General features: G+C 42.1%; 1 protein-coding gene across 1 annotated transcript in view; it reads right to left on the reverse strand.

Annotated features, from left to right (window-relative positions):
- Positions 1–22,184, reverse strand: part of RGS6 (regulator of G protein signaling 6) — a 278,419-nt gene that overhangs the window by 55,531 nt on the left and 200,704 nt on the right. The window contains exons 3-11 of the mRNA XM_075713032.1: positions 16,190–16,240; positions 14,695–14,801; positions 12,271–12,322; positions 9,532–9,596; positions 6,477–6,553; positions 3,295–3,376; positions 2,693–2,767; positions 1,239–1,337; positions 113–174 (exon numbers count right to left, since the gene is read on the reverse strand). Of these exons, the coding sequence (XP_075569147.1) occupies positions 113–174; positions 1,239–1,337; positions 2,693–2,767; positions 3,295–3,376; positions 6,477–6,553; positions 9,532–9,596; positions 12,271–12,322; positions 14,695–14,801; positions 16,190–16,240 (670 nt within the window). The remainder of the gene's footprint in view (positions 1–112; positions 175–1,238; positions 1,338–2,692; positions 2,768–3,294; positions 3,377–6,476; positions 6,554–9,531; positions 9,597–12,270; positions 12,323–14,694; positions 14,802–16,189; positions 16,241–22,184) is intronic.

Genomic DNA, 22,184 nt, shown 5'->3' on the forward strand with positions numbered 1-22,184 from the left:
TGATGCACAGAAAGGGGACCTGCCTTGTGCGTTCCTGCCTGCTCTCTGTTTCTGGAAATGCCAAACTGGAGATGAGGAAAGAAAGGGAAATCATGCAAACAGGGACACTCACCTTTCTGCTACTTTGGACATCTTTAAACAATGTCTTTCTATCTGCACGTTCAGAAAAGTTATCTGAGGAAAGAGATGACAAGGACATTAACAATCCGTGAGCTCTACAGCACACATTGATCATATCCCAACACACTATTGATTTCTCTTTCCAAACAGCTTGAAAGTAACTCAGAAGGAAATGGGACCCTTCCCTAGGTATTAGAAGAAGCTTATTAACTGCTTCAAACAGGATTCTCCATTTCCTATGGCAAAGACCCAGGGGAAGCTTCAGAAGACATAATTAAAAGTAGGAAAGGCACATACTTGGGGCCGAGGTTCCTAGACTACTCAGGATGCAATAGGATCGCCTTTTTACACCACACTTCTCTCTTCCATTTCTCTGACTGGTATCACAAGACCAATAACGGTTTTACAGCACATTTGCACTCTGCTATGAACTAGTTCTTCACAGTACTCTGAAGCCTATGTTGCCTGTGATAGAAAAAGCTCAAGAAATTTAGTGTTCAGGTCTAGTTCAGAAGACCACCCTAAAACTGCCTAAGAAACATGTTTAAAGCTGCCTTTACTAAAATGCTGACCTAGCAATTCCTGCCTGTACTTCAGTGAATGCTGCTTGTTGCAGGAAAGTAATTTTGAGGAAGAGCTCCCTGTGCCAGGGTAAGGATGTGCGAGTCAGCTGGCCATTCCTTGAAGTGATTGTGCAAATAACTTCTTCCTAGTTCCCTGAAAGCTCTGACTGTACAGTCTAACAGTCACGCACCAACCGGTCCCCAGCCTGTGCCCCAGTATGCTGGCTTCTTCCCTAGACTTTGTCACTGCCCACTTTTCAGACATCCTCAGTGAACTGGAAATTAATCTGTCTACTGGTCCACAGACAGAATAATAGTAGATTGAAAGGTCAGTATTACCCATAATACATACCATCATACAACTGCACTGCTCAATGAAAATATATCTATATCTATATCTTTAAATACTTACTACTTTATGTAAAGTATGTGAGGATCAAGGACAGGTAAAGCATACAATTGGTTTTGCCGATATCGCAATAACTTTTATATGCTTTTTTTTTTTTTTGGCAGATAACAGTTCTCAGAAGAGTTGCCGTATAGCTGTCTACTTACTTGTTTCCGGAAATCCTCTTTTGTAGTTTTGCGTACAGGTTGGGAGGGCACGTGCACAGGGCTTTGGGACTGAGACTCCTCTGTAACCCCGTATACTGACTGTGAGGAACCAATAAACAAACAGAAGAGATTATGGCATTTTTCTCTGTTATGCAATGGGGAGAAGTGCAGTATGCAAAGCAGTAAGGTAACAAGCCAGCAATTTCCTACTGTTTATATCCACACAGGTCAATAATCATTCAGCCTCGAGCAAAATTTACAGATCAGACTGTGCTTGGAGATGCCTGCACTTGGAAGGTCTGCACACATGTTAAGAAAAGACTTTATTTTAAATGTTAAAATGCAGCTGATAATTCTTAGGAGCTCTGAAGGCTGTGTGTGTCAATGCTTGCCGGATGAACACTGGGAGCGGTCATCATGGTGAACGAAGGGGAGAAAGAAAAGACTAGAACCTAATCCTATTTTCTTTCACTTGGTTTAATTTCTTGTCATAAAACTACACATTGAAGAAAGAGCTTAACCAGGCATGAATGGGTCAAGTTCACGTGAACCTCTCTAAACAAAAACCTGCAGATTGACTTGTAGCTATTCATTTGCAGGACAGAGACCTGCACTGAAAGTAATATCAGTTATCCTTTTGTGCTTTTGCTTTTTATTTAACATTTGTAAGAGACATGTGAATAGCTCTGCTGCAATGTAACTGCCAATGAAATTTCAGGAGTCTCGTGTCACCTCCAAAACAGGTAACAAGCGATAGGACGAGAGGAAATGGCCTCAAGTTGCACCAGGGGAGGTTTAGATTGGATATGAGGAAAAATTTCTTCACTGAAAGGATTATCAAGCACTGGAACAGGCTGTCCAGGGAAGTGGTTGAATCACCATCCCTGGAGGTATTTAAAAGACGTGTAGATGTGGCATTTAAGGACATGGTTTAGTGGTGGACTTGGCAGTGTTAGGTTTATGTTTGGGCTCGATGATCTTAAGGGTCTTTTCGAACCTAAACGATTCTACGATTCTATATACACAGAAGAGCTAAAACTTGCTGGAAGGCAAAGTCACCCAAGTTGCTAATGATCCAGCCTTTGAAATGATTAAGGTGGGTAAACAGCTCTGAAAAATCCATGCCCAAATAATTTCTGAAAATGGGACCTACGTACTTTTGCCAATTGCTTTTAATTTTATGGGAATGCAGAGCCAGCAGGTATCTGGGACACAGAGCTCCTTAATGCCCTTCTCAGCTCTACCCATCACTCAGTCTGTACTGCTCTACTGGTAAAACAGGAATAGTAAATTCACCAATTAGAACAAAATGGAAGTCATATTTGCAAAAAGCTTTTTTTGGTTCCTATTGGGTAAGTCTGATATACTGTAGGTGTCAAGCGTGATTTGCATTAAAAACAAAACCAACAACAGCAGCAAAAAAACCACAACCAAACCCAGAAACTCAAACTGACCTTTTTCACCTTCTGTGGGTTTTTCATACGACGACACTTTCTAATGTCCATTTCTGTGGTGTTCACACAGCCTGGCTGAGAAGAGATGGTAATCGTATTACTCCTCTGTTTACAATCCACATGCTACCTTACCTTTCTAAAATATACAATTAGATCTTGTCCAAAATTCTTTCCTGAAGTTTGTGTCCCATAAATTATCCTTGTTAAACAAAAGACTGCATATACCCAAAGTTGGCATCTCAGCATCCAATCCATTCACTCATAACTTTGGCACCAAAAGGAAATATCTCAGCTAAGTGGGCAGCTTTTTCTAGGAAGTCTGAGCCAAACTAGGTAAGCTGCTTTTCTTTTGTACACACAATAACTAATCTTCAAAACTTCACATTTATCATATATTTCCAAATCAATAGTTCCATGCACGCAAAAGCCTGGAATGTCTAAAATAATCTTGTAGACACTTGGTGTGTTTTGAACTGTGAGGAAAATCCACATGGTGACTTTAAAGGCAATGTCTTTATGTAATACATGGCACAATGTTTACTAATATTAAAACTTTCCTGTCTTCAAACCTGGAAAGTCTCATCATTCAAAAAGAGCTTTACCACAGGCCTGTGCACATCCCAGAATGCTCTTTCCTGGCTGTCCAAAATCTTTCTTTCTGTTTTATCCTTTTTTCTGTCGATTCTGAAAACAAAAGCATAAACATTTAAGTCAATGTACAAGTAATGCTTTCTTCTTTTTTACAGTTCCTAGCTGGGGTTTTTAACCCCATGATAAAAAAAAACTTACAGAAATCCACTTTTTTGTACAGCAGTGTCACACGCCCGCTTGCAAGGCCATGTGCCATGAACTAAATATCAGTGCTGTTTACTCCAATATGTGTCAAAAGAGATTTTCCTATTAAGGTGGAAAATTTACTTTAATATCTGTTTTTTCATCTGGAGAGGAAAACAACCCTTTCCAATACTCTGCTCCCATTCCCTGATTTGGCAGGCTGGGGAAGTTCATGTTTGGCTTTGTCTTTGTCAGGAGACCCACAGGAACCTCTTTACTCCAGGTGAAGCTCTTGGCTGGTGCTGGATGGAGGTCCACATCGGGAGGCCCCGTTGCACCCTGGTGCCCCAGCAGCACTGCTGGCGTGACCACAGATTGCAAAGGAGCAGCTATCCCAGGCATTCCCAGCAGCAGCAGCACGGGCAGCACGTGGGGCCACCCTCATCAGGGCTCTCAGCAGACTGGCTCTGCCCCCCGCCCGCCCCGGTGTTGGCAAAGCGAGGGGTGACAGCATGGGCAACCAGAGCAGAGCTTGCTGCATGACCCCATGCAAGCCAGTGCTCACCTGAGACACGCGACTGGGCCAGCACAACTGTAACTCAGTAATTTCAGCCCTGATGCAGCCAGTGAATTGACTCCCTCAAAGCACACACATCAAAGGCGACCGGAGGTTGTTCAAAACAACTGTTCCCCTATCTCTCAGCAGCATTAAGCAATTTGCTTCTGGTGCCTCACTCCTGTGCTCTGCTCTACACGTGAGCACAGCAAAGTCACCAGCAGCTTCCAAGATCTACCTGCGGAGAGACTGGGTGAGGCACGGGAAGGAGGAACCGCCTTTGCCTCCAGAGCAGGATTGCAAAGCTGACAGCTTCTGCATTGCCGCCATCCAGGAAAATCAAAGCAGTGAAGAAAAAAACAACACCAGCTGGGATTTCCAACCATCAGTTTCTCCCCACTCCAGTTTTTCTTTTGGAGGGGCAGTGATCCTCAGCTAAGTCTGTGCTAGAAAAGGGATTAGGAAATGGGGGACTGAAACTGAAGTTTCTGAACACTCCTCCCCACAAAAAGCCCGAGTCCTCCACAGTTTGGTATCACTTTCTGAATATCCTCCCTGCAAGGCCGAGATGAGAAACCAGCTCTGCACCAGCTCTGTCCCCGCACAAAGACAGAGCAGCCGCCAGACAGCAGTTGCCATACTGCACTGGGGAGCAAACGCAGACACCCAGCCCAAAACTTTTTCTGAGCAAGCCTTTTGGCCCAGCCAAGGGGGAAGGCGAAGTCTTTGGCCAACCTCACACCACACACGAACTGGAGGTACTCTTCAGAGGCTCCATGAATTGTCTTTGCAGGTGCTTTGTGCTGAACGGGTTCATATCTCCAAACTTACTGATAACTCAGTATTTCACATTTTAAACTATGAAGACACAACATAATTAGATGCTCTGGTACTGCAGTTTTTGAGCAATGTAGGTACCGCAGTGGAAATCCTGTGTGCAAACGAAGACATGGAAAGCAGAGCAGCAGAACTTGATAAGCAGGAGGATTGTTTTCAGGTATTTTTTGTTTGTTTTCCTTTTTAGTTAATTCAGGGCTGTGAATTATGCTATGAATTACACTCTGAATTCCAGCCCGCCTTGTTGGAAACCTGAAGACTGAACTGTCACATGAACTGGGAACCAAGAAGCTGAAACCAGCCAGCAACAAAAGTTGAGAGTGGCCAGTCCATGCTTCCACTTCAAAGAAAACTGAATGGAGAAAAGATGAATAAGCAACAGTGATCACATCAAGAATCTGATATCTACATTTCTTTCTTAGGTAATAATCGTATGCTGTGGACGGAACGCAGAATTTTGTTTTGACTTAGATTTTTTTTTTTTTCACCTTGGCAATAAACCTTTAAGTAACTGAAAGTACAATTGCTATCTTAACTTCTAATTTTCTCTTCCAAACAGAACACTGGTATTCTGGTCGGAAAAAATCCCTTAATTACTTTGTAAATTAAAGGATAATTACCATGTACTTAAATAGTGCATAATTACAATGTTATTAACCAAAGAATTAATCAAAATTCCAAAGAGTTAATCAAAGATAGAGACATATACCTCAGCCACACCCTCAAAAAATGATGTTCCTTAACTTTTTAGCATCTAATGCTGAAAGTGCAAATTCCTTCTAGTGGTACAGTGTCAGTACTGGTGTTCTCATGCGCCATCTTCACCAACATTTCCATTTTATAGGTGACAACTACATACACTAAACAGACACGGAGGGTTTTAGGCGCTAGTTTTTAGACACTGGTCTACAAAACCTGGACCATACCCATTTTGCAGCAATAATGAAAACGTGCTCAAAACATTGAGAGGCTTCAAACTGTTTTCACAAGGGAAGATGAGAAAAAAAATGTAGATTTCAATTATGAGCAGAGGATGGGAAAACCCCAAATACTGAATCTGAGTAAGTTTCATGTAAGCAGTACTCAATTCTCCACACTAATTTAGTAGCACAAGTCGGACTGCAGAGAGTAGCGGTACAATGGAGTCAACTGGGGATTGGTATAAATGAGAAAACCAAATCCAGTCTGCTGTAAATACCACCCTTATAATGACTTTGAAGTGGCAGTATGTTTAAACTCAGAAATACTTTACAAGGATAGAGTAACATAGACAGATGACAAAGTTCTGTTCTTTCCATTTTTACAAAACAAAAATACTACACAAAAGTAGAAGCAGAATGGGCAAGTGAATTGCCCAAGCTCCCATGGTGAATCCAGGCTCAGGAGCTCCTGACCAACATTTCCATGTACAGATAATTAAACCCATCTTTCAGATTCCAGCACAAACCTTCAAAATTGGCTCTCTATTGTTTCTAGTCTGCCGATGATTAAAATTCACCAACACCTTCTGAGCTTAGCTGCAGTAAAGACTTCGACAGAGAAGTTTTATCTGTACAGAATCCCCTTCCCTTCACAGCTCTAAATACTGGCACAGTTTAGTGCTCCAGGATTACTCACTTCACTTGGGCCTCAGCTTGCATGAAGATGAATTCCCACTTTCTTGCAAATGCTCTCTGAAGTCTTGCTAAGTTTTCCTGACAAAAGATAAAAATAGTAAGCACAATTAATCCCTGTAATTATAACAAATGCTTAAGAGCACAGTTAGCATGGTGGGTGTTTATTTTGTTCCTTTTTTTTTTTTTAATCTGGAAAAACTCAAGACACAGAAGTCAGTGTTGGTTTCAGGTGAACTACCTTGCAGGCAAAGCAAGGCTGTAACACATCCTTTTGGGCTGCAGCCCCATAGCTGCAGCCAAGAGGGCCCTGTCAGAGAGAAGGAATGGAGTATGATGGAGACAGCCTGAGCTCTACTATGAAAATAACAATGGACTTGTTCCCAAAAGATAACACTGAGAAGCTTTGTGAAGCTGATGACTTTCATTTCTGATGGTAGATGGCTGCTACCTGCATGTTTCCCTCTCATCCCCACTTTCCCTTCCTCCCCCCACTGCTCGCTTCTCTTCAGGCTTTTGCTAAGGTGCAAAGCTTGAGCATCCCTTGCTTTGCTCAGTCCTGGTCACTGCTAAGAGCATTGCGCAGCTGCACAGCACTGAAGGCTGGGGATTGCCAGGGTGATTCATAAAAGGAAATAGCTTGTTTGTCTGAACAATGAACATTGCTAAGTGCAAAGACTGGGTCCAGATGCAGCCTTGCTCTACATCTGAAGTAAGAGCTCTGGTCCAGACCCATTACAGAGAACATCGTGATCTGAACATTTGGAGGTGGATGTGACTTCATCACAACCCAAGGTCAAACTCAGGACATGGCCAGAATTTCAGGCTCAAATGGGACCCCGAGGTCACATATCCACACCCACCCTGACAAGGAGGCCTACAAGACCATTAACCTGATGCTCTTCTCCATTACAGCTGGCTCAACTGTTGCAGATTTTCATTGAAATGAACACTATTAGTTCTACTGCTGTTCTTTTTATACCTATTCCCTTTATTTCAAGAAAGAGCTTAAATGCATGCATTTCAATGCTAGAAGAAATCTTCCTATTATTTACTTTAAACTGTTGTATAATACAAGGCATAAAACTTGGCCCTCTTACCACCAAGTCCATGTAAGAGTCTCAGTCTGTATACATGGAAGAAAACAGTTAAGCAAATGATTTACAGCTGTGCTGAACTGTGCTGATTTTCTTAACTGTGGCTACAAGGAAGAACTACTTGTAATTATCTGCAAAAACAATTTTTTGTGGGTTTTTTTTTTTTTTTTAATTTTAAATTATGTTCACATGTGCCCTCTGGAGCAAATATGCTGAAGCCAATGAAACATCACCAATTGAAGCAATATTTGAATTGTGCTTATGTTTGGCCAATTACAAAGAGAATTGAGTGCAATTATGTAAGCTTAATCATATCATCAAGACCCCTGCTCTATCAGTTTAAATGGGAGGTGGGGGGGCTGTCTATGAATGCTGCAAGCAAAGCCTAGAAAAGAGATGTCCTCTGAGATGCTTTGTAGAGATTCTCTTTGGAAACTCCAGGTCAGTGCTGATGCCTACAGAGAAGCATTCTCATACTACGTCTCCAAAAATGTGTACTAAATATACAGGGCTCCTTCCCAGTCCTGTAAGACTGTTTGTCTCACTTGTGCTCAGCTTACATCTCCATTGCCGGATCTGCTTCAGCTCCCATAATGACTAGGAAGAGTCAGTGCCATTCTTATCTGATTGTCTCTAATTAAGAGAGCAAAGTTTGAATGCAGAAGCAATCTCTAATTGTGCAATGCAATATTCACAAGAAAAATGAGAGACTGCCAAGATCTAATTATTTGCCATCACTGGAGCATTGCTACTCTCAGTAGACAACGATGTGCAAAAGTACTTAGCCATAGCCTTGCTGCATGTGTGTGGGAGTATGTGCGCTGCTGAACAGCCTTTTGTTGCTTTATGATAGATCTTTAGAGTACTTACAGTTAATTGGTTGGCTGTGAGCAATTTTAATGGTTTTAATAATGAAATCAACAATATGCAGAAGAGAAAACTCAGCAAAAGGATGTGTAAGTGCATGCAGATTATTACATTCCTTCCTTTATGCCTGTGCTTCAAGATTAGAACTCTTGGGAACTCTGGATGCGTTTCCAGGGTGGACTAGATAAGTGGCAATTTTTGCATGCTCTTCACTGAAAGGACCAAATGACATGTATAATATACCCATGTGCACAGAAGTCCCAAAATGTAGAAGGCAAGGAAGAAAGAAGTAGTCCGTTCTTGGAAAAAAACCCTAAAATACATGCAATGTAAGTGTTTTCATTGTAATAAACATGAACACAGAGAAGTCCACTAGAACTAGCTTTGTAAACAAAACCTCCAACCAAAAACTCAGCTGTTACGCTGTTGAGCTAGTAAATAGAAAAAAAAAGTCAATATGATAGGAAGAAAAGTTCAGCTGGTCAGTGTTACACTTCTGGCACTCAAAGAAACTCACACCAGCCCAACCCCTCCTGCCTCCATCTTCCCATTCCTCTCTACCCAAACCCTGCACAATCTGAAGCCAAGGTTGGGGTTATTTTTATGGATAATCTTTCATAGCAGAAAATACAGCCTGAATAAGCTTGAGTAATAGTTTTTATATGGCATATTGAAAACAGTCCAAGTCTAGTATCTGAAAACTTCCCTTTTAAGGTCCGTAACTAGATGGGTCATCAGCAATTTAATTGTCCAATAATGCATCTGAAAGCCATCATTTTCATGTGTTAATATCTGCTATATAAACGAGGAACTGTTAACTGGAAAGAGGAAACCACTGTAAACTTCTGTGTAATTTCCCCAATCTTGGAGGGCTGGCTATACAGCAGATGCTTTAATCTGAGATGTTGCAAAGCCAGGGACATTCCCCAATCACGTTCCTGATGTTGTCTCCAGATCAACCTCCACACAATTCTGACAACTGAAAAAAAAGACACAGTAAAGGCTGACCCCAAAGCACAAAAAGGCAGCATTCAATTAGCAAGCAAAGCTCTCCCCACACCCCCCAGCTTTAAACTCTAGCAGCAGTGTACCTACGGCTTCATAATCCGCCAGCTCCAGCCTAGCTTTGTTCTGCATGGTCCGTTTGCAAAGATAGATGGCTAAAGGTAGAAACAGAATGGAAAACAATTACAGACAGATTATTAGTACTAAATCTTAAAAAAGAAAAACGTGGTCCCTGCATTGTTCTTTCTCATCAGAAAGCAACATGAGGCAAGGAATGAGAGGGCTGAATACTGAGCTGACATTATCCACTAGTAGTCTCAGAGGCCTTAAACATCTGGGACATCTCATTTAGAAGTGCTGAGAGTAGATGCCAGGATCTAACAAGATCTCTAAGAAAGGCACAATTGCTTCTGGGGCTGGTAAAAGATTTAGCATTAGCAACCTGTTCCCTTCAGCACTTTGGGAATATGTCTGCCAAAGTGAGCAGCCCTGCACTTCTTTTCCCTTGTTGTTTAAAAAAAAATAAAATTCAGGATATTGAAATGAAAACAGAAATACAGGCCAGATCTTAAAGGTATGATCTGAGCATTTTTTCATATGCTTCATCCCCTTATTCTACACAACTCAAATGGTTAAGAAAAGCCTTCTCACATTTCACCATAGGCAGACACTGCAGAAACTGGTGTGGTTTGGGATTCTGAGGGTCATGATGAGCCCAGTGCACGACACCAAACCAGTCCCAGCTGGGCTGCTAGCTCACCCCATTTCTATTACAAGCTGAAACACAAGGTCCCCAGCACACCCTGGGTATACAGTCAGGTCTGAACTACATAAGAGAGGTCTAGTGCTCTCATTTTGGGATGGATCTAGATGTGAATTTTATAGCTTCCTTGTGTTTTGCCCTCTCATGCTGTAGGGCCAGGTACTTATTGTCCAACAGTGTACCAAACTGGAGCAGGGCAGAATGCAAAGCATCATCTACATAAAAGTGCAATATATCTTTTTGAAAAAATTTCAGCTTTTCTTTGAAAACCATGGGGTTTTGGTTTCCTGGTAAGTACAATTTTCTGACACCTCCATAGATGTTTTCCATTGGAAACCTATTCTTCTATTTAAAAATACATGTAAAAACCAGCGCTACTCATGTAATTCTATTCTTTGCTATTCCTATATTTCTAACCTTCACATAATGAGCTAATATTATGCACGGTAACCAGAGCTGTTCAGTTCATATATATTTATATTTATACATCTCAAGAACAGTTTCATCCATAAGCCATTTACAACACCAAAGAAAGTGAGAGTCAGTCATCTCACAGTATTTCTTCATGCTAGGCAGTGACCTGCCATTGGCAAGTTAGTTTCTGTCCTGTGAGTGGATCCATGCAAAGAGAAGTATGAAGAGCTTCTGGGATTTCAGGTTTATTTGGGTCTACTGCTAGTTTGGGATTAATTCTTGGGAAGACTCCATCTGTACAGACCTCTGATATGCAAAGACTGATTATAAGCGTATGTTAGAGATTTCTGGGACAGATGAAAATCTGTCACTACAGGGCTCAGAGCTAATGCAGTTGCAGCTTGTCCAGCTGTGGGTCAGCTCATATAGGACTTTATTTTGAGGTGTACTGTTCCACTCAACGCCCTTGCAGCACAATAATCTCACTGCAAAACCAGTTATTTATCAGATACTATAAGAAAAAACAGAACTTCCCTCTTCAGATTGTTATTCTGATATTTACAGAATACATATTTGGCACAGTTCAGACAGTTACATATTGTGACTGTAAAATCTGGAAATTATTTTGCATATAATGAACAGTATCATGTTTTCTCCTAAGCACTTCCTTCACTGGGATAAACACATAAGTATGTGCTAGCTTCCCTGCAGATGAGGACTGCAAATGAACTATCCCATGACAGACACCATTCCAGAATCCGTAATGGTGAGTAATTATTGCCCGGGAAAGAAAAAACACCTGATTATTCAGGGAGGAGTTCTAAACTGATCGTAGATTATGAGATATTTCAAAAGAAGCACTTCCAGAAGCTCCTGTTTTATGAGAACACACGTGGATTCACTTCCTCTTCCAATGCCACATCAGGATGCAACAATTGACTTTATCATTTAACTGTGAAAGAAGTGCAGTTCTGGAAGAGACAGCAACATTGCATGCAGACAGCTAAAGATAACAACACTGACATATTTTCTTTATGTATTATCACTGTCTGCAGGCACTCACATGTTTAACGCACCATGGTGCAGTTTATTAGCTCATAAACCATGCTCAGTCTTCTCTTTTTTACCAGCTATCAGCTGGTAATCTTAAAAAAATCGGAAAAATAAGTCAGATGTCATATATCAGAGAACTTTAACTATGGGTTGCCGTCAGTTATATACTGGTTTATTGATCAGCCAGATGAATGCCCAGATGAGGTAACTTTTTATTGATCAACATATCAGATTCAGCTACAGATCAGAGTATGTTCTCCCACAAAAGCAATATTGGTATTATTTAAGATTCCCAAGGAGCAGTGTTCTGCTTGCCATAAATCCTGCCGAAACGAACAGAGCTACGGGAGAATGAAGGTAACGGTAGGTAAAACCCTGGCCCTGCTGAACTCGACAGCTACAGCTCCGTGGGCTTGAGACACCCTGGGATTTCACTTCATGTATTTCAGACAGGCACAAATCTGCCTCTGATGCTGCGGTATGACAAGAAGCTCTGCTGATGAAGGGTTTAGATGACTAACAGTAATTGTTTTAAGGACAATTTTTTCCACCACAAACTTTCTTACTAACTTTCTACAATGAAATAATTATACTCTCACCATAATCTGTGTTTTCTGGTTCCCAGCAGTTTGAAGGCCAAAAGTACGGTGCCTAAGAAACAACATATGCATTTTTGTAATTTAAGAGATGAAAAACAATTCAGATGCAGAAAAACATTACAAGTACAAAAAGAAGAATCACAAAGTCTACGGCCCAATCTCTGCCCTCAGGGGAAACACTGCCACAGATCTCAGTAAAAGTGAGGAAGCTTTTGCAGGAAGGTATCACATTTAACATTGCCCACTGCAGGTAAATAGAGATGTTGTAATACAAGCATCTCTTGAGGAGAATGTCCAGTATCCTGATAACATTTTAGACGCTGTTGCCATCTCATCTGAATGTGGACCTCTTACCCTCTATCCCCAGAACCTCCTCTTTCCCCAGGAATTCACAGGCACCCTGAATATTTTTTGTTGGTGGTTTTTTTTTGGTTTTAGGAGCATGAGAAACCTCATGGCCTTTTAGATATGCTACACACTACTTGCTTTTTTGGAGCAGCTACTGGTGTGGTTGGCAGCCTACAAGACAACTTACTTTTTAAATATAACAGATGGCAGAGGACAAAACTCAGCTGATTAGAGTAATTCTGAAAGCAGAAGTCCTGCTAAGCTTACTGTTTTTGTTTTCTATCCAGGTCTGCATATTGAAGTTGCTACAATTAATCACAAGATATTACTACATGCGGTTGTATTTCAGTTTTAACATGAAAACTGAATGAATGAAACATGAATAACATTCATTAACATGAATAAAAAATAACGTCCCTGTGATCGCACAAATTACAGAACATTGCTTTGCCTTACTGATGTAATTCTACAAATGGGCATAGGACATTACACACACAAAGACTATTCCTTTCACCAAAGTACAATGAGAAAACATGGAGGGATCAAACAATACAGTGTTCAATGCTCCTCACTGATATATATCTTATGAACTTCACAAAATGATGAGCTACTGTTAAAGGTGCGACTGATGTTGAGGAGAAAGTGGCAAGAAGAGAGTAATGGAAAAGAAAAATTATTCCATCAGGTTTTTTGTGCAGAAAACAGCTGAGGAGAACCATTGCAGGAAATGACAACAGGCAAAGAATAAGCAAAAGTTGCAGGAAAAGATAAGGGAAAGAAAAGTCAATAAGCTGTCAAGACAATTTGATGATATAGTTTACACAGGCTGAAAATAAGGAAAAGAAATTAAATGATACCCTGCTTTTGAAATCTAGCTCCTGAGCGCTGCACAGGACAACTTCTTATGGTGTCATTCTTTTAAAATAGAGAGAAATACAGCTAAATGGGCGATCAGCATTACCCCTGCTTCTGTCAAGTCTTGCATGACAGGAGGAGCAGGACTTTCAGAAAAGCAAGGGAACTGTCATAAAAAAGTCTTAGTCTGAATGATGCCAGGTAACTAGAAGGCGGGGTGAGATAAGGGGAGGTCTGTGATCTCCTGGGCTTCTTTGTTCACTGTGCCATTGGTCTCATATGATAACACAATATCACATTAACGGCAGGACAGTGAGCATGAGCAGCAGCAATGTCAGATGCAAAGAGAAGGACAGGCTTTTCAAATAGAAACTAAGTAAGAGAAAACAAATGTAAAGGAGGAACGGGAGGGTGAACAGAAGAGAGGTCACAGGAAAGATAAGGGAGCTGGCTGGGATCATGTAACAGAAAAACACAAATTCAGCCAGCAGGATTAGGCAGTAGGACTCCAGGTCTGAACTTATTGCCTCTTTTAAAGTTATATAATCTGTCCAAAAGGAGTGTTGCAGCATAAGCACTCAGTTATCTAGGAGGTTGACAGCAGCAGTTTTTGGAAAAGGCGTGGAACTCAAGCGCAGGATGCTTTAAAAATTCAACACATCTGGAGGTACAGGGACACTGAGGGATAGAGATGTCCCTGCTTAGGTGACTGCCAAGGTCATACATCCTCTGTAAAAGAGCCAAAGCCTGAAGCTTGCCCCCTCTCACACCAATCTGTAACCAAAAGAGGATAAAAATTTGAATTTTCTGCTGTGCCAGAGCTTGAATGCCCAACTCCAAAGTTTGCCCTGGTCCATTTTGCACAGGAGGGTGGCTACTCAATTCTGTGCCAGGGTTAGAACCTGAAAGTCATTTTCTTTCTCCTGGTTTAATTCAACTCTGAGTACAACAGCACTGAAATCACCTATGAAAAATAACCACAGGACATATCAGTTATTCATGTAAAAAACTGTGAGTCAGAAAGTAGAAAAGAGTGATTTTGGATTCTAAAGCAGATCTTCTTGAAGGGATCTCATAACCTCCTAAGACCTCTACCAAGATAGCCTCAATCCCTGGCTTCATAGATTTAACAGGTGCTTAAGGATAAAGGCCGGGCGATTTCAGCAGTATTATTGCAGGGACAGTAGAAGGGGCCGCAAGGAAGGCAGAGGGATCACCAACCTGAAAACGATAGAACGTCCCATCATCTTTCAGGGTAAGGACGTGGTCTGAGATTGGGAAGACATAACCCTGTGCAGCGATAAGACTTCCCAAGTGTATCGCTTCCCCTGTGAAAGAGAGAAAACAGCAGGGATGTGTCAGGAAGACATGCACTGCACACTCCTCTACTTTCAGCAGTGGCCCTGGCAATGACTCGCACAAAGACCTGGTGCACACATGCCTCCCCCTACCCACACCGCATCTTTACACCTTCCAACCAAACTGCACAAAGCAGGAGAGCAGAAATCAGCCTTCAATACAGATGAAACACTGCTCAAATATTTAACCTGCTGGTTTTATGTTTACAAAATGTCACACACCAGTTCAGCTCTAGAGACTGAAATTCAATTTAAAGCACATTATCCACCACAGGTGACAGCTGAGAAGCCTGTTCCATCAGTGAACCCCACTTGCCGCTATCAAATCTGACAAAAATCTGCAACACCAGGTCATTAGCAGCATGTTTATTCATAAAGACAAATCCTGACACTGTAGCATTGCCATTTGTTAGAGGAAACAGTGCTGAGGTAAAGCAAAGCACGTATCCAACAACTGCCAGGGCAACCTTCACCACCGCAGAGGTACATCTGCACAGATTTTCAACCAATGTCAGCTGTCAAAAGCTGCATCAACTTTCTCAGAATTGTAAAATACACATCAGCTGCTCATGCGCCCCCAGGCAGATAATAAAGCTACTGTCTGCAGCTGAAATTCAGATTTGGGACTTGACTGGACTGATGAGAAGGGACGGGTGTATAGGGATGCCCTGGGTGAGACAGCACTTATCTGCTTTTACATGGTGACAGTAGGCAGCAGAAACAAACTGGGAAGTGAGATGCTGGATTTTTTTCCTTTCCAGAAAAGGAAAAGAAACTTCTGGACCTGTGGATCTTTTCTTCCTCTTTTCCCAATAGTTCTTAACTGTGCCAAAACAATTTTGGTTTCTCTGAAGAGTGAACTATTTGGACTGGGCCCATATACTGATCATTGTTTATGGCTGATTATCCATTTATCTATCTGCTGTGATAAATTAGCAGCCATCATCTGATCCCGTGATGGTGTCTGTGTCATCCTTGGCCAGTATGTCTTGTCAGTCATGGCTACCTTCCTCCACATGAAAAACTGTCACTGCCTTTGCCTGCTTAACCACGCACATCCACCAACTTCCTTTGTAAGTCTGGGAAGAGCCTTGAAATCAATCAGGCTTTCTTAGGTAGCAACAAATTCACCGACAGGCTAAGACTCCTACAAAGTGCTTTCTGTGTGTTGCAGTGTAAGGCATTAGACTTAATTAAGATGTTGATTCTTATCTCTTTCCCTCCTCCTTCCCTCCAATGCTTAAATCAACCTTGTTGTTCTACTGGTATTTTAGACTGCAGCAAAATAGTATCTGCTGTCTAATGGCACATGTAATACAGATGGAGTATCTGTTTCTCCCCAGCTGTGGTCACCTTACCTGGATCCTCAATGCTGAGGTTCTTCATAAGCCACTGCACAATATCAGCACCTTAAAAAAAAAAAAAAAAAAAAAAAAGTGAAGAAAGCATTAAACACTGAGACCACAAGGGTTGAGAGCCCTAAAGAGAGATAACATCGAGATGGATACAATAGAACTGACATGAATTTTATTCCATTTTCCTTTTTATCTCCACTGAGGTTTCAGAATGTTTTTCCTTCTTGTGCCATGCTGTAATTATATAGTTACTGAAAGCTACTAAATCCTAAAATACTAAATACTAAAGTATTCTGTGTGATAGCAGCCTTGATACTTTAAGCCAGATATTACTCTAATGGTTCCATGTAACTTGTTCTCTCCCAGTTGCTTCTCTCTCACCTCAGCATACAGGGAGTTACGTTTCTGCAAGCACTAGCTAGCAAGGAGACAAAGGAGCATTTACTGGCACCTTGCCCCTGTAATGTCAGAGGCAATAATTGAAAAGTACAGAACTAAGCTATCAGTCAAAAAAAGACAGAGGAAAGTCTCTTGTGTCAAAGACAAGCAATGTCTTGGAGAAGGAAGTGGGATTCAGTATGCCTGTGACCAAGGCACTGTTGAGCTCTCACCTGCTAGTGATCGCACCAGCAGCATGGTGGCCAGGAGCAGAGAAGTGAGTCTTTAAGGCCCATCAGGTAGTTTGTTAGGTTTGCAGGGCCCATCAAGCAGTACAAAGCTTGTCGTTATCTTATAAACAGCATAAAGATCTCTAGGATCGATCCACTGCATGTATACAACCTCTCTGTTGCTCACATGGAAATCACAGAAGCGGAAAACTTGTCGCTGTTCAGTAGAAGCTAAGGCCTTTTATCAAAATACAACATGACAAGGCAGCAAAATTTAGTTAAACCCCATACTCAGAAAGTTAAGCTTAAAATGAAACATAATGGTCGTACAAGTCAGCTAACATGACTTGTCCAAAGTCAAAGGCAATCAGCAAAGGCACTTGGAGGGAATTTAGCAAGTCCATGCCAAGTTATGGCAGCTTGCAGCACAACCTAACAATGCCATGCCTGGATGCAGACATAACACCAAGCCCTTCTCAGTGTACAGTCAATTTGTTGAGAAATATTTGCATTCACATACAGTAGGCTAATAGCCCCAGTAACACTTACTGCTATGCTTTGTGATAGATAAGTTGAAGATAGCATACAAAAAGGAACTGATCAACCGTATGGTTCAGGCTTACTAAACAAACCCCAAAGGATCTTATTTGCATGGAGCACATCTGAGTTTAGGCATGGTGGGTACTTCAAGAAACAGCATAACCCACACGATGCCTGTTCCAGAAAGGGTCTGAAGAACATCTTGTTTTCCACAGGCCCAGAGCACACCCTCAACAAACCTTAAATACAACAAAGGCCAGGAGTCACAAGTATGATGTGCCACAGAGAGAGAGAGACAACAGGCACTACTAGTGTCCCAGGTCCCTGCAATATCTTCAGGTCTGCGTGACTCCCCCATACAGGTGAAATTCCCACTAAAAATGTGGGCTCTACTCCACGCAGTAGGACAGCAGCTCCAGCTCCCCCCAGCAATGCAGGTTGACCCACAACTCTGCAAGGAGCACCAGTAAACCCTCTTCAGTCAGGCTTCAGCGGCGAGAAGGAATGTGGGCCTGACCTCCCTCGTCCCCCACCCAAGGCAAGTGAAACAACTTACTTGTCCCCCACAGGCAATCAGCAGAGCTCCTGAAGATCAGGGAAGCATCTGCTTTTGCTTAAATACTGGGCAAACAGATGTGACCAACAAGCAGCAGCTGGGCAGTCTCAATATGCCTTGTAGGTATCAACAGAACAGATACTAAAGGATCAATCTCACAAGCTTGCATTCTCAGCTCTACAGTCACTCTCCATACCTTCCAACTCCACCTAAAAGAAATTTAAATTGCCACTATCCTATTCGGAAAGTTATTCCAGAACCCTTTTTTTCTTTTTTCTTCTTCTTTTTTTTTTAATATAGAACTCTTTTTGTAACTTCCCAGCCTAAGTTTATTAATATGCAATTTATATGCATTTGATATCATACCTGTATTATCATTTAACAGAAAGAATGATCCTTCATCCTTGACAGTTCCTCCAGAAAGCTGACATGTTGCCTCCTTACCTCCATTTCACTAAACCAACCAAACTCTTAATCTCCTCTTAAGATGCTCTCTCCCTCTACTTTATCATTCAGCAACTTTTCAAATTTAAGTTCCATTTCTTTGCACTGGGGTCACCAGAACTGCAGGCAGTACCTTGCAGAACATCTAACCAATGCCTCTGGCAATGGTGCCAGCACTTTCCTGTCTCTACTGAAAACAGCTTGCCAGGTGCATCCTAAAGTCACATCTTTTTTTTTTTTTTTTTTTTTTTTTTTTTTTGTGAATAGTAAATTCATTCAGAAAAAGATGTCTGAGGGGTCCAAAACTACCTGTCTAGATGAGAACACATTCAGTGAACCCTAACCTGAATAACATATGGGGAAAATGTTCAGAGCCAGTAACTGTTGTTTTGACAAGCTTCTAATAAGATATTCTATTTTATAAACATGAATGTTCCCTTTGCCTTTTACAAAACGAAAATATCCTAAAGATATAACAAAACATTTGAGGTTAGAAAAACATTTCAAGAAGACTCAAACTGAGGTACTTCTGTATTGTTAGAAACAAACCAAAACCTGACAAAATGCTGTCTTTGTTCACGCTGAACCAGAATCTTTCTTGTTTTTTCTGTTCATGCTCCAAGCTAAAAAGTCCACTATTTCTCCTGATTTTGGTCGCAGATTATAGGCTTGCAGTGATCTCTTAGGCATCTTATTGCCAAGTGATGTGACAGCCCATATCTGAAAATCATCTAGAGTAGTGCATTGCTTTGCTCAAGGGAGGTGAAGTGCATTCTGCATGATCCCTTTCCAGATATACAGGAATACTTAATGCAGGATTAAGTCCCACTCCATTTTTACATAGAACGATTGTGTCCCCAGTGCTATGCCTCTTTTGAGGAATCTATTCAATTTTCATCAAACTACAATGAAAAATTCAAGTAATGCTGAAAGCTGGTTCCCCAGTCTTTCTTCCCCCTCTTATCAAGATTAAAAAAAAGAAAGGTTTAAAGGGGTGAGTAAACTGAAGGCACCGACTCAATCAGAACTTCTGTGATCAGCCACTCTGGAATATAAGCAGCACTTGAGATCAGGGATTTTAATTTGTCTCTGTTAAAAACATGAAGTCATTCCTGAATGTTGCCAAGAGCCTGGAAGATTTTATAGTTGTTCTCCAGTTGTCCTGAGGCAGACAGATTATCTTTCTGCTGAGTTTGCTGAACCATTATTTATCACCTGCCAAGACTGATTACTCACCCTCGGGACAATGACAAGTCTTTCCTTCCTCTGTTAATTACTGTCATCATTAATAGCCATGTCACTAATTAATATTCAATCATAATGAAAACTCTTTACTGCCATCTCCCACAACACCTTCAATTTTTAGGGTTACCCTCACACATTGGCTTTGCCTCTGCTTGTGGTTCTTTCTATCACTGTAAGCTACTTTTGCCCACATAGAAATACCACTTACGCCCTTCCTCAAACAAGAAAATTCAATTTATCCTTATAAGACATGGTGAAGACTTGAGTGAATCATTTACAAGACTCTCCTCTGTCAGACCAAGACACAGATTCCTTTATCATTAAGTTTTCCAGAAAACTTCATGTTAACCTCTCCTGTAGGTTAAGCCCAACAGACGGTCCTCACGTAACTCACCTTCCCTAAAAGATCTTTTCTGGCTGGTTTTCAGATTCCACATTTCACAAGCTCTTTCAGAGGACACCTGAGGGAAACTCTTGACCCTGAACACTAGTTTAGTTTCCACTAAACACTAACGGGACATTTGAGATCTTCTGAAAACAAATAGTTAGGCGTTTTCATAACAGAAAGTGTTGCTGGATCCAGGTAGAGGAATGGCTCCCATCTTCTCTATGCCCCTCTCCATACATCTACATTTCCTCTGAGCCAGTATACTCAGTTCAAGGATAGTCAACGGCCTGTGAACATCTATTTCCTCCTTGCCTATAATAAAATATATCTTTTTGCTTTAGGCTCTTCTTTGAAGCTGAAGTAGATTAAGTTGCTTAACGCCAACAGAATAGCTGTGTTTCTATGTGCAAACATTCACAATGACCATTTATCCAGCTACATGGTTTAGAGACAGACTAGCAGTTTTCTATTTCCTGCTATTTTCCCCATTTTCTGTTCAGCCTCAGTGATCCCATAATAGTAGCTAGTGTTCTCAGAAGGCCATTGCCTGTCAACATGACAAATGAGTGGCCAGCCATGAAAAGATAAATTAAAAAAAAAGTTCACAAGGTGTGAGGCCATCTGCAAGATGCAGTTAACAAGGTGAGTCACCACCACTGTATTTGATACCTTTTCTACTCAACCTAAGTTGTTCTACCTCTTTCAGAAAATCCAGTACTTACTTGGAATATGTAGAGCCATCTATAATCAGATTTGCCCATCTTCCACACGCTGTATGAAATGGCAAAGGCAGACAGAACAATGCACCCTGCTCCAGCAATTTCTAATGATCTGCTGCGTGGAGTGCAGACTGTGCCTCTGGTTGTGGACAAAGGAGCCAGGACCACCGGGGTCTGCTTGTTGTCCAGTGGACTGGACATGTCCCTGACAAGGCATACATATGTACGCACACACACACACACATGTATACAAATAAAAAATACAAGAAACTTTCTGAAACTTCAGCAAATGTGCATCTTTGCATTTCTTTTTAGGCCTGATAAGACAACTGCATTTTTTGGTGAGTGTCCTAAGATGGCGGAGCTGGCAAGCACCGACGAGTGGAGCTCCACAGTGATTTGACATGGGACATCTCATGTTACCCAGGTGTGGCATCAGTGACTGTGGTGGGTTGACCCTGGCTGGATGCCGAGTGCCCACCAAAGCCCCTCTATCACTCCCCTTCTCAACTGGACAGGGGAGAGAAAATTTAACAAAAAGCTCGTGGGTCGACGTAAGGACAGGGAGATCACTCAGCAATTACCGTCACAGGCAAAACAGACTCAACTCGGGGAAAATCAGTTTAATTTATTACCAGTAGGATAATAAGAAAGAAAACCAAATCTTAAAACACCTTCCTCCCACCTCTCCCTTCTTCCCAGGCTCAACTTCACTTCCGATTTTCTCTACCTCCTCCCCCCGAGAGGCACAGGGGGACAGGGAATGGGGGTTGCAGTCAGTTCATCACACGCTGTCTCTGCTGCTCCTTCCTCCCTCAGGGGAGGACTCCTCACACTCTTCCCCTGCTCCAGCGTGGGGTCCCTCCCACAGGAGACAGTCCTCCATGAACTTCTCCAACATGGGCCCTTCCCATGGGCTACAGTTTGTCACGAACTGCTCCAGCGTGGGTCCCTTCCACGGGGTGCAGTCCTTCAGGAGCAGACTGCTCCAGCATGGGACCCCCACGGGGTCACAAGTCCTGCCAGGAAACCTGCCCCAGCGTGGGCTCCTCTCTATCCATGGGTCCACAGGTCCTGCCAGGAGCCTACTCTAGTGCAGGCTCTCCACAGGGTCACAGCCTCCTTCAGGCATCCACCTGCTCTGGTGTGGGGTCCTCCACGGGCTGCAGGTGGATATTTGCTCCCCTGTTAGCCCCCATGGGCTGCAGGGGCACAGCTGCCTCACCAGGGTCTTCATGGGAATCTCTGCTCCAGTGCCTGGAGCACCTCCTCTCCCTCCTTCTTCACCAACCTTGATGTCTGCAGGGTTGTTCCTCTCACATATTCTCACTCCTCTCTCTGGCTACAGTTGCACAGTTTTTTTTCCCTCTTCTTAAATACGTTATCCCAGAGGCACTACCACCATCACTGATGGATCCGGCCTTGGCCAGCAGTTGGTCCATCTTGGAACCGGCTGGCATTGGCTCTGTCGGACATAGGGGAAGTTCTAGCAGCTTCT

The sequence above is a fragment of the Pelecanus crispus genome, chromosome 6 (assembly GCF_030463565.1).
Source record: "Pelecanus crispus isolate bPelCri1 chromosome 6, bPelCri1.pri, whole genome shotgun sequence".
In the NCBI taxonomy this organism is placed as follows: domain Eukaryota; kingdom Metazoa; phylum Chordata; class Aves; order Pelecaniformes; family Pelecanidae; genus Pelecanus; species Pelecanus crispus.